General features: G+C 40.1%; 1 protein-coding gene across 3 annotated transcripts in view; it reads right to left on the bottom strand.

Moving 5' to 3' along the window:
• Positions 1 to 17,573, bottom strand: part of NOTCH2 (notch receptor 2) — a 200,460-nt gene that overhangs the window by 62,531 nt on the left and 120,356 nt on the right. For all 3 annotated transcript variants that reach the window (XM_023222769.2, XM_023222770.3, XM_023222768.2), the window contains exon 5: positions 15,499 to 15,621. In XM_023222769.2, coding sequence (XP_023078537.1) covers positions 15,499 to 15,621 — 123 coding nt within the window. The remainder of the gene's footprint in view (positions 1 to 15,498; positions 15,622 to 17,573) is intronic.

Raw genomic sequence — 17,573 nt, 5'->3', positions numbered from 1 at the left:
ATCACTTGAGTCATGATCATGCCACTGCATCACAGTCTGGACAACAGAGTAAGACCCTATCTCAAAAAAAGAACAATAGAAAAGACGTGCACAAAGGGAAAAAAACATGGTGGCATTCAAGTTGTTGGTTCCAATTGTTACTGAAGCCCAACTACCAGTAAGCCTACTCAGTGGCATAGCCATTCTGAGAGATGCCCCTTGCAACAGGTCTTTCTAATTTGAAACGAGGTTGTGTCAACTGCAACCCAAAGTATTAACACAGAAAGAGTGAGTGAGGGATGAGAGAGTGAATGTGGGAGGTAATGAGGGAAATGAGGGAGGAAGGAAGGGAGAAGATGAATAAGAAAGTGAGAACACTGAGGCAGTGAGTGAGGGAGTGACTGAAAGGAGTGAGCGAGGGAGGCAGTGCGTGAGAGAGTAAAAGATGGAGGGAGGTGAGAAAGGGAAGGAGGGAGTCAGTGAGTGAGTGAAGGAATCAGAGAATGAAGGAGGGAGAGAGTGAGCACACTGGCAATAATCTCCCTCAGGGCAGATGATGTCATTTATTAACTTTGCTGTCTTATAGTGCTAGCAGAAATAGTACCTCAAAGTAATGAGAGCTGTGTTATTAGGATGCAGGTGGGATTGAGAAATGAAAACATGACCAAGAAGTAGGTGAAGAGTTACTGCAACATGAAAATTGCTGAGTCTCATCTATTATATTTATGCTAACTCAAATATCCACAATACCCACCAACCAAACTGACTTGCTGAATGTGAACAATTTCGATGTCATTTTCCTTTATTGAGGCTTTGTGATAATTTTGGGTACTGTAAGACACAATGTGTTTAGAGTTATTTTGTATACATTTCTTATGCACTATAATAAACAGACACTGAAATAATGTAGCAAGACAAAGTAGGTAAATAAAGGAAAGGAAATGTGGCACTCTTGGGAAAGGAAACCAGTAGCCATTGACTGCCTACTGAGAAGCAAGCACTGTGCTTGGACTCTCATAAAAATTGTCTCATTTATATCTCAGGAAACAGTCTCAGAGAGGTAAAATAATGTGCCTTTGTAAGACAGTGAGTGAAGGACAGTTGAGATTTGAACTGGAGCTGCCTTACTCCAAAATTCTTAACAAAGACCTGAGGTGAGAATCTGACCATATCAAGCCATCTCTGCATGTCTTGGGCTTCCCAAGGGCACACAGGCATGGGGAAGTGGATGGGATGGAGGAGGTGAGGACTCATCATGACTCAAACAATTGATTACTGGAAACACTTGTGACTGCAAACTCCTGTCTAAAAGGGAAATGTATTTTTAGGTACAGTCCACTGTTTTGTTTTGTTTTGTTTTGTTTTTTTCTGAGATGGAGTTTTGCTCTGTTGCCCAGGCTGGAGTGCAGTGGTGCGATCTCGGCTCACTGCAAACTCCACTTCCCAGGTTCATGCCATTCTCCTGCCTCAGCCTCCCGAGTAGCTGGGACTACAGGCACCTGCCACCACGCCTAGCTAATTTTTTGTATTTTTAGTAGAGACAGGGTTTCATCGTGTTAGCCAGGATGGTCTCGCATCTCCTGACCTGGTGATCCGCCCACCTCGGCCTCCCAAAGTGCTGGGATTACAGGTGTGAGCCACCACACCTGGACAGTCCACTGGTTTTTGAATGAGACTGAATTTTGAAGATTACCTGTCTTCACTGAACACCTTTGGACCACGTATCTGTTCGACAGTGCTTGTTAGGGACAGGTAATTTAGAGATCCAAGAAGACACTGGCTTATAAGTAATTAGCTACTGGATGGATCACACTTCTCTAAGGTTCAGGCACATTTCTACAGATTCGCATTTCTATCAAAATTCGGATTAGGAAGAACAGTAACCAGGATGGCCATAACACTTGCTTATTCTAAAATTCCCAGTGGAACATCTGCTACAATACAACAACTTCCTTCACGTCACCACCCTCCTGGCATAGGAAAAACCAGTGCAGAAGCCTAAAAATAAAAAACTTCAGGTTCAGGAAGGTAAAAAAAGGAAACAAAATCTTCCCAAGTTCACACAGTTGGTGAGTGAGAGTGCTGCACTGAAACCCGGATTGGTCTGACTGCAAATCTGATGCTCTCTGACTGCAGCAGAGTTGAGTATTCAGCCCTGGATGCGATCAACACAATCCACAGATGAGGTCCCTGATCCCAGGGTCTTACAGCACCCTGAGAAGGCACAGGTGCATAAGACAGTTAAGGAACACTCGTATTAGAGAGGAATAAAGGCACAAGGTCACCAGATACTTGAGTGGGAAAAGTTCTTGGCGATCACCTAGAGGTCTTAAGTGTATGCTCTATGGTCATTGAGCTTATCCCACTGGCGCAAGAAAGCACCAGCCTGGGCTGGTGGTTGAAGATTTACAGAGGAATACAGGATTAAGTCTTAAACATATTAAAATAACTGGAGTGTATTCTTTGGCTGGGGTTTTAAAAGAAGAAAAATTTGGAGTCATTGAGGCTTTGAATTTGAGAATGAATTCAGAACTTGATATAACAAGTAAAGGAGGATGAGGAAAGACATGATCAATATTGTGTTTGAAGGTAAGTTGGCCAATAGAATACAGAAGGGATTAAGAGCAAATGAGTTTATGTTAGTAGGGAAAGGAGGAGAGAGCACTAAGTTATAGGCTACCTAGCAAATAAAAGCCTTTGGTGAAACAGGAGAGCTGTATTGTTTCCATGTCCTACCAAGCTACTAAATCTTCAATACAAACAAGTGTCAGCATGTGTCATCACCTGTGTCAACACACAAACTTTGCTGGTGAACTCCCAAAATGTTGCACAAAGCTCAGTTAGGCAAGTTTTCAAGGGCAATAATTATCCCTCTCACTAATTTCCACCTGCCAGATATTGCAGGCCACTGTCATTTTTTTAACATCAGGACTGAGGTAGTGGACTAGCTAGGCTCTTATTTCCTATGGGCAAAAGAGAAAGAAAATAACTTGTTTTTAAAAACTACCCTCTCTAATGCCACAATGACTCTGGAACAATCTGAAATGAAATGTCAAACTAGCATATCCTTGGCTGATACCTTAAACACTGAGTGCCACCTGTAACTACTGACAATTTTCTGGTTGATCACTTTTGCCTTGTAAATATACTGAAATCTATACCGCTCCTTTGTACAGTTTATGCTAACCACAATAAGTTTTGTTGATTCCTCAAACATTGTAAGTTTCCTCCTGCCTCAGTGCTGCTGCAGAAGCTGCTCTGTCCACCTGAAACATTTTTTCCCTGCTTATTCACATGGCTGGGTACCTGTCTTATCAAGAGAGTAGGTCTACAAATGCACATCTCATGATTCTCCACCACTGCATCATTCCATTCAATCCATCCTGGAATGGATCACAAGCTGTGATTTTATGTTTATTTACTCTTCACAGTCTCTTTCCCATTTCGCGATAAGCTCCAGGAGGACAGGGACGGTGTCTGCCATTCACCTTGGTATCTATGCCAGCCACTGCACTAGACACCTGGTGTCAGTGGTGAAACTGACCTTGGACAGCATCTAATCTAACATGCTCATTTCACAGATGAGGAAACTAGGACCTGAGAGGTATAGCAACTTGTCCAACTTTGCACAGTTAGTTGGCAAAAGAATTAGAAGTGAAAATAGTTCAGTGCTGATAAAGACTTTGGGGTATGAGATTGCTACAGATCACGTTAGTTTTCAAAATAAAGAAGGCCAATCTGAGCTGACTGTTGAGGGATGTAGGGAAAGAGGAAGAAGCTCAGAGTACTACAAGTGAAGATAACATGGCATTATCAACCCACCATTAGCAAAGGAAGTATCCTGTTTTGGTTTTGCAGGAGTAGGGTCACTTCTATGTTGATCTTTTCTTGTTGCTCCATCCTCTGGGTTCTTCAGGCTGAACAAGTAACATTATGGGCACAGTCGGCCAGGCGTGGTGGCTCACACCTATAATTCCAGCACTTTCGGAGGCTGAGGCAGGTGGATCACGATGTCAAGAGATTGAGACCATCCTGGCCAACATGGTGAAACTCTGTCTTTACTAAAACTACAAAAATTAGCAGGCATGATGGTGCATGCCTGTAGTCCCAGCTGCTTGGGAGGCTGAGGCAGGAGAATCGCTTGAACCCAGGAGGCGGAGGTTGCAGTGAGCTGAGATCGCGCCACTGTACTCCAGCCTGGCGACAGAACGAGACTCCATCTCAAAAAAAAAAAAAAAAAAAATTTATGGGCACAGCCTGTGGCAGTAAATGTAACAGGGTGAACCTAAGAGGTCTGTGCTGAAATAGAAACCATGGCCTGGGCCTCATTAGCACTACGCTTCAGCCAAGTGAGCCAAGGACCACGGAACAGTCAGCATTTATGAGCTGTAACACGCGGGGACACAAACAGCTCATTACGGCTCTCTCAAGGCAAGGGCCCCACCCACGAACCACTAGTTTGACTTGGAGCTACAAGTGATGGGTAAAAAATAGAGAGGGACAACAAGAGAAAGAAAGAAAAGAAGAGAAAGGAATTGAAGAAAGTAAGGTGCTGAGCCTCGGCTCTCACCCTTTCCATTCATGTCTCAACTGTGAAGTCTGTGGGAAAAAGTTTGATCACATCACTGGTCCTGTTAAGGGTCAACTCTAATTGCAACAACAATCTCCACAAGAGGAACAAATAAAAAATGAGCTTGGCTGGCCCTTGCCCTGACCCTGCTACCTTCTCCTCTATGGCTGAGTCAAAAGAGCTCCATCTCCAACATACCCTTCCAACCAGCAGTCACCCAAGCCTCTGAGTTCTGGAGTTTCACCTCTTTCTGTATCAGAGAAGATCATTCTTGTGACTTCTATCCTAAAAAACCTCAGCTCTATACACAAGAGACTTTCTATCACGCTGCTGACATTGGAGATGAAGAACAAAGAACAAGCTTGAGAGTCCCATCACCTGCAGGGAATAAAGTTGGGTGAAACATTCTGTATAAACATTGCTGGCTACAGGCCCTACCTACTGAGAGGATGGTCTGGGAGTATCGATGTGACTAAGGGGATAATGTAGTTGTGGAAAGGATACTCATACAGAATAAATGCAAGAAATTTCTCCACTAATTCTAGACACCATCATCTTTTTCAGGACTTCTCAAAGGCCTGGTTTCCCTGCATCATGACCAATGTATTTTCTAATGAGCTGCCAGGATGATCTTAACATGTAAAGTGGACTGTGCCGCTCACTTGCTCAAATCCTTTGATGAATTATTTTGCATTTACAATAATATTCTAACACCTCCCTACGTTTTCTGCCTATCTCTTTAAGCTCTAACCATGAAATATCACTAGCTCCAGCCACTCTGGGCTTTTTTCATTTCTCAAAATGATCACACTCTTTCCCTCCTCAGTGGCTAGCACATGTCATTCCTTGTGCCTGGGATAGTCTTATCCTCTCTCTCCCCAACTCCTACTCATTGTCTATGTCGAAAATGTTACCTTCTCAAAGACACCTTGCCTGTCACTAAACACAACTAGTTCTGCCTGTTAATATACTCTCCAGATACATTCTATGTTTCCTGCAAGGCATTTAGTAAAGTTCAAAATTTTATGGAGAATTATATTGTTTATGCCTGTGTTTCTCACTAGACTGTCAGTGCCATGAAGAAACGGGGCGGGGGGGGGGGGGGGGAGCTGTTTCCCTCATCACTGAATCCCCAGCATGCAACACAGTCCCAAGCTTAAATAAATATTCCTTAAATGAATGTTTATCTGCTTAAAGTTCTCTTATTTAAGTTATCCTAATCCCAAAATAATAATCATCTTTCAACTCACCCCTCTCATAGCAACAAAGAGTGTCTCTATTCTGTTCCTACCCAAAGTGTCTGTCACTCTTGTCTACACTACCAGTCCACACACAAACCCCTCATCCCAGTCCCCTTCCTGTGTCACTAAACTCCATCTCATTTGTACCACACCCAGATTCACCTTGCCTTTGCCCACTAATCCTTCAACTACACCTCAAGGGCAACTCTACATTACGGTGCACAACTTCCTTCTTTGACTGAAACCTGAGTTTTCCCTAAAGGCACCAGCCCAGTCAGCCCTCTGCGGTAGAGCTCCTGCAGTCCTCCTCTTTCAAACACTGCCACCGACAGGAAACTAGGGGAGAAAGGGTGGGTTTTCTCTTTATTCCCCAACATCACTACTAACCTCAGCAGTAAAAACATATGTACTGAGTTATTTCTAGGTTCCAGATGTGATGATAAGTGCTTTACATTGATTGTCAAATGTAGTCTTCATATATAGTCTAGTTTTACAGATTTAGTACAAACTTGGTGCACACTGAAGAAAAATACTAAAGTATCTTAGAAAGGTAAGAAGAGCTGTGAATTTGGAGATGAGGTTGGGCTGGGAACGACTGGAAAACTGAATGCTGTAATTCATTCATTCGTTATCTAAAAAATATATATGTATACACACACACATGCACACAAACACAACGTGCCAGGCTCCGACTATACACACTGGGATTATAATGGTGAACAAAACAGCCATGGCTTCTGCCTGCAGAACCTACAAATAGCAGATTTATAAACAAACAAACAATGATGACACAGAGTGATAGGTGCTTTCATAGATACCTATTGCCTTGGGAGTACAGAGTAGGGAGAATAGAGAGGAACTAGAGAATGAAACTTTTAAGAGAAGGCCTGGAAGGAGCGTGCAAGAGGGGAGAAGTGTGTGAGAGGGTGTGTAGAAAAAGGGTGGAGTGCGGAGTATTTCAGGCAGAAAGTATAGGCTTGAGTTGAAGAGACAGCATGGCTCACTTGAGGCAATGAAAAAAAATTCTTGTGGCTGAATTATAAGAAATGCATTAGGGGAGTGCAGAGAGGTGTGCTGGAGAGGGAGTTACATGCACAGCCTTGGGACTAAATCCAAAGACAAGGAGGACCCACTGAAGTGTTTCCAGCAAAGAAATGACTCAATCCAAAGCATGTTTCAGAAAGTCCACTCTGCTACAATGAGGAGAATGGACTGAACTCCACCTCACATCTCCAGGTCAACAAAAACTTCAAGCACTGCAGAGTCCAGGCTCCTGTGGCCACTATAGCAACGAGAAATGCAGTGCATCTGGGGCAGATTCCGAAGGCAGCAGCACTGAAAAGCATCCAGGCTCAGCCACTGTGTAGATTGCCATGGAGGCTGGGCCAGTGCGGGGCATTCAGAAAGCTGACCCCCACCACAGAGAAGAAAGTGGTGCCAAGCTTTGGTCTCCTGCTAGGAGGCCCCACTCTCTGGCTCTCCCCACTTCCTTAGGCTGCTGGGTTGTTGAGCCAGTTTACATAAAAGCCCCTCACTGCACTAGGAGGAAAAATTAGCTGCAGCCAGGTTGAGAGTGAGGAGATACAAAGAGTACCCACCTCCCCTGTCTATGGGCAGGCAGTTACTCTGCTCAGAATGAATAAAATGGAAAAAAACAACATGGCACCTATTAAAAGATTCTACAACATAAAACATGGAGAATGTAATGCTTAAGATATTGATGAAAAGCATACTGGGAAAATTATTCACTTCCAGGAGCTAATATATTTAGAAAGAACTGGTTCTGTATGCTCAAGACATTTAGACATATATATGTTCTACAAAGAAATAAAAAATAATATAGGACATTAGTCTCTGATCAAAGGGGCTGAGAGGCAGGCAGAAGAGGCTACAAAGGACTGACCTGACAATGAAGAAGTATAAGTCAGTGTTATAAAGAAGAACTTTAAGAGAGCTCTCACAGAACACAAAACAAAAAATGAACAGATTAAAAATCAAGAGAGATTTTAGCTCTGCAGACGAAAGAATGAAGACCTAATACAAAGATAATAGGTTTTCCTGACAACTCTACAACAAATGAAAAAGAGAGCAGGGAGCCCAGTGTTACTTATGAAAAAGAAGAAACACTCAACTGGCATTGCATTTCCCTAGAATAGTAACTGGAAGACACAAAGGAACAATGTGTAAGAACTTGATGAGATTAATTCATGACCCAAGAATTTGATATCTAGTCAAGATACAACTTGTGTATGAAGGCAACTAAATCAAGACAGTTTTTGAATAACCAAATGGGGCCAACATGTAACTCCTCTGAAATAAAATTATTCAAAGGTACTTATTTAGCTAAAATGTGAATGAAAATAAGGAACTCAGAAATGAAAATGCTGTGACATAAATGCACTGGTAGTTAGCACAACACAAGTAACACATAAAACAAAGTTGAAAATATTATAAATTGGGTTATAAAACTGTAAATATCAAGAATAATTTTAAAGAATATTCATATGTTTATAAATTTGATAACAATAATATAAATATTGAAACCCAGATTATTTATATAAAATCTAGGGAGTGAATGAAAGATATCAGAACTAAAAGTATGCTAATCCCTCATCTTCAAGAGAAAGAAATCAATAAATACATTCTAATTTCTGACATTAACATTAGATAGATGAAGTCCTTTAAAGATTAAAAAAATACATAGTATAATATGAATTATCACACCATGGTCTGTTGTTCTCCTGGACCAATTTCCTCTTCCTAGAACGACAAGTGCGTGGCTTACGTTCTTGCTGTTTCCTCTCCTGTCTCACATGAAATCAATATCTGGGTTGAGGACCACTAAGGTTATCTGAATCAAGGGTTCTTACATTTCTCAACCTTATAGACCTCCGTATCCACTCCATATCACAAGCACACTCACATTCTACACCCCTGTTACAAGACACTCATTGTTCTCATCCAAGATCTCCAACTTGGTACTTCCACTCTCTGACTATAACTTCCCCATCTTCTTCCTTTCTCATTCCCAGTAGACATCTTACCTACTGTATTCCCCACTAAAACCTGTGAGAGTAAACCCCTTCCAATAATCCATTTCATTAGCCAATGTCCTTTGAGCTGCCTTAGCTCTTAGTGTAGCTGAGCTCTATGGTCAATGAGATGAATAAAGTTTCTACCTCCTATAACCCTGCGTTGTGTCTCTCTCTCTCTCTTTCTTTTTAGTTGTGCAAAATCTTACATGGTGATCTAAACCCATTTTGCTCCTTCCTCCTTCCCCAAGCCTACTTTTTTCTTTAACTTCCTGCAATCTAGCTTCTTAGTCTTGTTTGTATTAAAACTGTACTTCAGAAAATTTCTAATAACTCAAATATTCTAATGAACATTTTGCGGTTATCATTCATATTTGAGTCTCCTGGTTGTCACTTATTAATAACCATGGTTTGTTAAAATCAGTCCTGGGAATGCCAAAATAAGTAAGAGCAGTTTCCTGTCTTCCAGAGACTGACAGTCTCTTAGGCAAGCTGAGCACATAACCCAGTAATAGTAGTGAAATATTACAGGAGCTGCCACCGAGGCGTTTAGAGTTGAGTCCAGGGCAAGCTTCTAAGGCTGCATCCTTTGACTCAAGGATGCTATCATGGCTGAGCTCTCTTCCCACCTCTCAAACCTCCCCTTTTCTCACTTTCCTTCTTTGGATCCCATTCCTCATCCATTTTCTGAAGGGTGGATGTTTCTCATACTTTGGGTCCAAATCCTCTGTTCTTATCACTCCACCCAATTTCCCTCACAGACTTGACACATTCCATGGTAACCAAAAGACTCAAAATCTGAGTCTCTTGTCCCTGCCTGTATTCTGAGCTCCTGGGTCTTACATGTTTTTCACTTGGAAAACTCATCTCCAACTTACCATCATCTCTACCCTATTTCTCCATCTCTGTCAACAGTTCCCATCCATTACTCAGACTCAAAAAAGAAGTTCACTCTTCTCGATCACCTTCCTTACGCCACCAAGTACTTAGATGCTTCCCAATTCCTACCACTGTTTCTTTCAAATTCACATTCACACACACTTTCTACTTCCTAGTGTGGTTATGTGTGGACTTTCTTATGTCTTCCTAGTCAATTTTACCACTCTTAAAATAGGAATCTTTTTCTTTGTTTCTCTTACAGTATCTAGCATAATATATTCCCTGTAGCAGTTGCTCAATAAATATCTGTAAGTAGGTCCAATAGATAAATTATTGAACCTCCTAACAACCATTCCACGGGGGCTTAGAGAGCCATGAAGTTAAACTGGATCATGCCTGTAACATAGCCAAGGCTACACCCTGAGTCACTGACTGCAGGGCAGGAAAGATCCTGCAGTCTCACCTCCTGCATGTAGGGCTAGACTATCTACTCATCCTTGTTTCCACCAACAGCGCCACTCATCAACTCTGGCATATCTGGGGCAAGGGTGCTTCAGGTTAGCACTGTGGCAGTCTGCCCAATTGATAGAAAAGTGAATTTGGGGTGAGGAGGTAGAATTCAGAGAACAGGCTTATTATAGAGTCCTCACAATCAAGTTGACAGCAGAGAAATTGAAATATGAGACACATTTTCCCATTCCTCCATGCAGAATACAAATGAGAATAACTTTCCAGTCCCAGATTTAAGTAGTTTACTCTCTCAGTCAAAAAGCTCCATCCCTACAGTCTTAAACAAAGTAGAAAAATGGTTGTGAGAAAGCCTCACTCTAGAGAATAACTCATCACCAGCTAGAGGCTGGACTGAGACAGGAACATCCAGCTCAGAATAAGAGCACCGTGAGGAAAGTATCCATTCCCAGACACGAGGAGCTGATGCACCACCTCTGGCGAATGTACTTGCAACTCACGCCAAACATTTGTACTGAAATGGGAGCACCGACAGCAATGGAAACCTCCCCCAGCTCTTGAGGCTCATCATGCTCTGACAGAGAGCTGAGAGAAAGTGTGGTCCGTTTTCTTTGACTCATATCCACCTAACTTCCATTGTTCACTTCTGCTTCATGTCCCAGAGCACTATTCCAAGCCCACGCTGAACTTACATTTCTGGATTAATAACAAGCACAAGAAAATAAATCACATCTGCCCCAGAAGTGAGCCCAAAGTCAAAAGCAGCCACAGAGAGGAATTTGTGAGTTGAGCTAAGGGTCAACTTTAATTCTGAAGGAAACGAACCTTTAAAAAGAAAATTCAAATAGCAGTCTATGTAGACAAAACATTAATCTATGCTGCTCTAATAAATTTTGAGCCCTTTAAAATCTTTTTTTCCTTAAATGGGTATCTGCCAGAGCAGAAATTCTCTGATAAGATGGCCTGAGGCCAAATACAGTATAATAAAGACATTTGTGCTCTATCTTCATCCAACTCTCAGGTCTACTTCTATTTCCTAAAGGAACATCCAGTATTCAGGCTTATCCCTCTAAGACAATTCCTATAAAGAAATAAATCATCTCCCCACACCCACTCCCTAAGACCAATTTCTTTTTTCCATCTGAGCTTAAGCTAGTCCACAAGAGTGGTAGTTTTTGAAGGCACAAACAAACACTAACTAGACAGCCACTGTAGGTAAAAACGCCTGCAGTGGGGTATAACACAGCTCTGCCCACAGGCCATGGGGAAACCATCTATTCCTCTACTTCAGGGCTAGAACAGATGCTTCCACAAAGCAGCAGCAACGGTAATACCTACAGACCATTTTTGTATCTGAAGTAATGCTGTCCAACTGAAATGTAATGAGAGTCACAGATATAACTTTAAATTTTCCAGTGGCTACTAAAACATTTAATAGTAAAAAGGAAATAGGGGAAATTAATTTTAATATTTAATTCAATGTACCAAAATGTATTATTTCAGCACCTAATCAATATTTAAACATTATTAAAAAGATATCTTTTTTCCATATGAAGTTCTTTTTTTTTTTTTTGAGACAGGTTCTCGGTCTCACTCTGTCCCCCATGGTGGAATGTGCAGTGGCATGATTAGCCTTCCAAGTGGCCAGGACTACAGGTGCATGCCACCACACCCAGCTAATTTTGTATTTTTTGTACAGACAGGGTTTTGCCATGTTACGATGGCTGGTCTCAAACTCCTGGGCCCAAGAGATCCATTCATCTCAGCTTCCCAAAGTGCTGGGATTAGAGGCTTGAGCCACTGTGCTGGGCCATACTAAGTCTTCAAAATCAGTTATTTGACAGTTACAACACATCTCAATTCACATTAGCCATATTTCAGATGCTCCATAGCAAGATGAAACTAGGGGCCACCATACAGAATAGGATGGATTTAGAATGTTTAGCATAATAGCTGTTTGCAGAACAAATGAAAAAATAAACTTTTTATTGTATTTTTTATTGTTTCAACATCCCAAGAAAGAGATAATAGCAAATAAAGGCTTCTGAGAAAAGGAGGCTGATATATTTATCCTAAATCAAACCATGAATAGAGCTGGAAAAAATTCTACTCATCTTGAAGTGTAGAATTTGCTACAAAAGACCAAGCCTTTTATGTATATGTACTTACAAAACAAAGCCGTAATTATCAGGTTCTTCTCATTAAAAGAATGGCAAATTTCAAAATCTCCATTTATTTAAAATTAATGCCTATCTTTTCTCAGCCCTATGGTCCTACCCATTCTTTTTCAGATAGCTGGCAACTTCATTTCCTTCATTTCCTCAACCCACTACTCCAACCCCTCCTTTTCCATTTTGTCAAAAGCCAGACCAAATAGTTAATGCTTCAAGTCTACAGCTAGAAGTTGTAAAGGGAATTCTGAACAAAGTTGTAGTAGTCTCTTAGGTGTAGAGAAAAAGCATCAGACTGAATCTAAAGCATTTACATCACGTTAACTTCTAACCTCAAAGTAACCAGCTAGGTTCTCAAAAAGGGAAAACACAAGGAGTAAATCACCAAATCTTAGGATAATGAAACTATAAATGAAATTTTCAGTCTATTAAGAAAACCCAAAGTTCTTCAAATAAAACAAGATAACTCATAAAATCAATTTTATATAGAAAAAAGACCACAGATTTGGAGTTCAACAAGCCTAGATTCAAACCCTAACCCAACCACTACAGGTCTTGGGCAAATTATTTAACCCTTTTGAATATGCATCATTATCTGAAAAAAGGACATTTAAACTCTATCTCTAATACAGTTATTGCAAAGATTGTACAAGATAAAACACTGTAATCAGCACAGTATTTGGATGCTAACAAACATTAGTTAACTCCTACTAGATCCCTGATCCATTCACTTATTTAATTTGTGTAACACAGAAAATACTAATCTGAATTTATACATCTAATATCAGTAGAAATATAAGCCCTATGACACAAAATTTTCCTTCTGCTTTTCTCTTTACAATGGGATAGGTGCTGGGATGGTAAATAGCTCAGCTACATGCTACTGAGAACAAAGGTCTGTAAGGAGTGCTAGTAACTGCTGTCATCAATAGTCCAACTGCCCCCATAACTCGGTACATCCCTCACATCAAGTATATAATAATATCAATACAAACGTGGTAACTGTTATCACAGGGGAATACATGAGGTATTAAGGGAGTTCAGAGTAGAACATTTAGCTCAGCCTGGAGAGAGATCACGGAAGCCCTCCTGAAGGAGGTAACCACTTGATCTGAGTCAGCCATGCCAAAAATGATGAGAAAAATGGGGGAGGAGTGGAGAAGGAAACCCTCGAGAAAAGGAATGGTGTCAATGAAGACACAGGATGTGAAGTACTATGCAGTATGTATAGGAAAACTGGGAGCAGATAACTACTAAGGCATGCCGCTAGATGCATGAGGAGACTGGGGAAGCAGACAGGGCTGAGGCCATGAAAGGCTTCATATAACAGAAGAAGGATCTTAGACTTTATCCTATTGATGATGGGCAAGGCAAAAACAAGGCTTCTCATTGGGAATCAAAGAATTGGTATGAGTGAAGAAGAAAACCTGTGATGAATAACAAAAAAACTGAAGGTCACTCTAAATGACAGACAGCAAATCAAAAGAAATAAAATTGCCACATTAAACTTATTCATGATCTCCACTACCCTTTTTGGAAAATATAAAAACAGAAACATCTTATAAAGACTTCTATCAAAAAGAGGCATTTATTAAATGTCCTAGGATAAGAAATTTGAATAAAATATCATTTCACTGGGAAAGTTTTCCCTAAGAGCAGGCTTTCCTAATTAATATCAAAGCAACAAACCAAGTGTGGTATCAAATAAAAACCAACAACAATACTACAATGCTGTTTAATCTTCACTGGCATCGGAAGCCTCAGTACTACACAGTTACTCTCACACAGCAAGGAAGAGATCAGAATGTGGTCAAGTTCTTAACAAGCATCTCATCCTGTCCAATACTGTAAGGATCATTAAAAAGAGAAAGAAAAAAAACCATAAATTTTTCCAGTTACTATATGTCATGTAATTAACTTTACAGTAATTTTTTAAGTTGAAAAAATAGCCTCTGAAAAGTCTACCACAGGAAAATGGCAAAAACTAGAAGAGAGAATGTGACAAAAAGTACAGAGGGCTAAAAGTGTAGTTCTAGGATCAAAACACCATGAAGAAATTCTAGGGGAACTCCCAATTCTAGGAAAACCTGGTGGAAAAGTATTAAAAGGGACAGTTTGGGGATTAAAAGTAGAAATGTTTGGCCTCCCTATGAAGTCGTGTGATTGAGTTTTTAAATGCTTTTCATCTTTTTCTATTCATAGTCTATAGTTTTAAAGAGTACTCTAAATAATTAGATGCTATAGATAAAGAAAAGTTAATTCAGAGACAGTAAAGAATACCAGGTAGTAATGACCGCACTTCAACATTAAGATTCTTTGTAGGAGATAGCCCCACTACTGGTGCTTTAATTTTTTCTTATAACACTAACTTCCTCTTGGGTTTCCACATTAAATTAATTTCTCTCAAAAAGGCCTAGCTCTTAGTTCTTTAATCAGTTCTTAATTGTCTCTACTTTCAGTAGATAAACAAATATAAAGAGAAATTAGAACCAAATGTCTGCATAGATCACTCAACCTGCCTAAGACTACATGAGAAACTTCCAAGAGGCTGTAAAATTAAACAAGACTACCCTTCTAATGTTAGAGGCAGAAAAATCTATTTTTGTCCTGTGTGCAAAAAGGGATAGAAAAAAAAAAACAAATGTAGGATGCATATCATAAAAATAATGTCGTTAAGAGTACCTGCCCAACACTTTGCCTAGTTATAGGACATGACATTAAGATGGGACAGATCTCTGTCCATGAACAAATAAGCTCTGAACTCTTGTAGCCTGTATAATTTATTTTAGCATTTCAGGAAATTTTTCCTCTTTAATATTTATTAAGCATCAACTACGTTCCAGGTAATGTCCTGCTTTTCCCAGATAATAAGCTTAGAGTGTAGCAGTAATGCTCTTCTCTCATATCTGCCACAGCATCTAGCATGGTGCTGAGTTCAGAGTTGCTGATAATAACTGTGAAAATATGTCTTTGAGTGAACATAGGAGAGTGTATGAGGTTAGTACAATAAGCAAAGATCTAGCATGGAGATCCTGCTCAGTTCACATACTGGTTCCAGAGCAGGCCTAAGATTTTTGTTACTGATATTTTAAAAAAACAGTCTGCCTCTGGTCACCAATCCATACCCCATTCTGGTGGATTCTCCACACTGTACATACCTGTCCATTGTGGGGGGCAGCGGCAGTTGTAAGTGTTGACCCCATCCACACAAACCCCTCCATTCTGACACCTGTGGTTAGGGCAGTCATCAATATTCCTCTCACAGGTGCTCCCTTCAAAACCTGGTAAATAAAGAACAAAAGAAAATGGTGAAATCTCATACAAAAGAAACGACCTGCTCTGTTCCCACAGAACATGGTTATTAAAACAGACCCACTTCATGACTTCAGTTCAACAGCTGCTCACCCAGGACTCACCATATGAAAAATTCCCAATTCTCTGTCTTCTCTGACCTCAAGCATAGCTAGACAGTGAAAGTTATTCATTGTGCCAATGGCATGCCTTCATAGTTACCTCACAAGTATTTCAAAATGTTTTCATGAAATAAAATCCCAGGGATGATAAATGTCTACTTGGGACAGAGATATTCAAGGGTTCTGAAAAAACAGGGTATTAGATTTTCCACAGCTCCATGCCAGACTAATGGGAAGAACAGATAAAATATTACCTAATTAAATTTAAGTTCCTTTTATTTTTTTTCTTTGAATGATTGCTAGGCCTCCAAGCCAGGTGGGAAAGGGAGTGGAGAAGGATATTGGAAAAACACTGAACTTAAAGTATGAAGACATGGGTCAGTTCCAATCTCACCACCTGCAAGCTATTCATACATGGTAAACTAAAGTTCCACATCAGCTTCCTCACCTGTAAAAAATGAGGCTAATTCCACTTGCCTATCCTGTCTTTCTAATTATAAGTGCCACATCATGAATTAAGTGCTATACAAATGTTAAAAGGTATCCGAAAATTGGGTGGCATTATTACTAGTTAAGCTTACCAGCACTTCAAATTCATCAGCCTCTTCTCTAAACTTATAGCATTGCTTCCTTCCCCTTGACTTTTTCTTTTATGAAAAATGAAACTAGTACACCAAACTTCACTCTAACTGCCCACAATGTGGTCCTTTGTAGTTTATATGTTGGGCCTCTTCCTTTCTCTTTCCTTGCTACCAAACTCCTGAGCTAATTAAATAGGAGACTACCAGCTTCTATTATAAACATTCTCCTATTTGAAATATAGTATGATTACATATTTGGCTTCCTCAAAATATCCCTTAAGGTTCTGCTCTCTCACTCAAAATACTAATTGGGCCTTACATTAGCCACTGGTGACACAGCAGTGAGTCCTTGCTTTTGTGGCATTTACAGCCTGGTGAGTGGGACATGCATCAATCACACTTTGCTTTATTCCTTACCATAAGTTATTGTGACATTCTACATCTGCTCTGCTACACTGGAACATGGCTGATTTCTCTTAATACAATGGCGGTCATATAAATAAGTATAAACTGAGTGACCAAAAACATTAGTCAAAAATCACTCCAGGGAAGACAGAAATCATTGAAGGCTTTATTGAAGGAAATTATATTTCTCCAAGCATTTGGTACTCAGTCCATTCAAGCAGATGAATCACTAAGGATGCCTGAAAGAGACTATGAAAATATACTCAAATTTCAAAAATGTATATTACTCATATTTCATATTATTCATACAGAAATATGAGTCTTACAAATAGACTAACGAGCCAGAAAATGATGAGCCATTGAAGCCCACCCCTACAGAATCTATGGGACCTACTAGGTCCTTGAATAAGAACTAGGTTCAGAGTTGCTGCCCAATAATACCTGTGAAAATATGTCCTTGACAGCAAAAGCCAAAATTGACAAATGGGATCTAATTAAACTAAAGAGCTTCTGCACAGCAAAAGAAACTACCATCAGAGTGAACAGGCAACCTACAGAATGCGAGAAAATTTTTGCAATCTACTCATCTGACAAAGGGCTCATTTCCAGAATCTACAAAGAACTCAAACAAATATACAAGAAAAAAACAAACAACCCCATCCAAAAGTGGGGAAAGGATATGAACAGACATTTCTCAAAAGAAGACATTCATACAGCCAACAGACACATGAAAAAATGCTCATCATCACTGGCCATCAGAGAAATGCAAATCAAAACCACAATGAGATACCATCTCACACCAGTTAGAATGGCAATCATTAAAAAATCAGGAAA

The sequence above is a fragment of the Piliocolobus tephrosceles genome, chromosome 1 (assembly GCF_002776525.5).
Source record: "Piliocolobus tephrosceles isolate RC106 chromosome 1, ASM277652v3, whole genome shotgun sequence".
NCBI classification, from domain to species: Eukaryota; Metazoa; Chordata; class Mammalia; order Primates; family Cercopithecidae; genus Piliocolobus; species Piliocolobus tephrosceles.
Note: the sequence above shows the minus strand (reverse complement) of the source record. Positions and strands in the feature narration are given on the sequence as shown.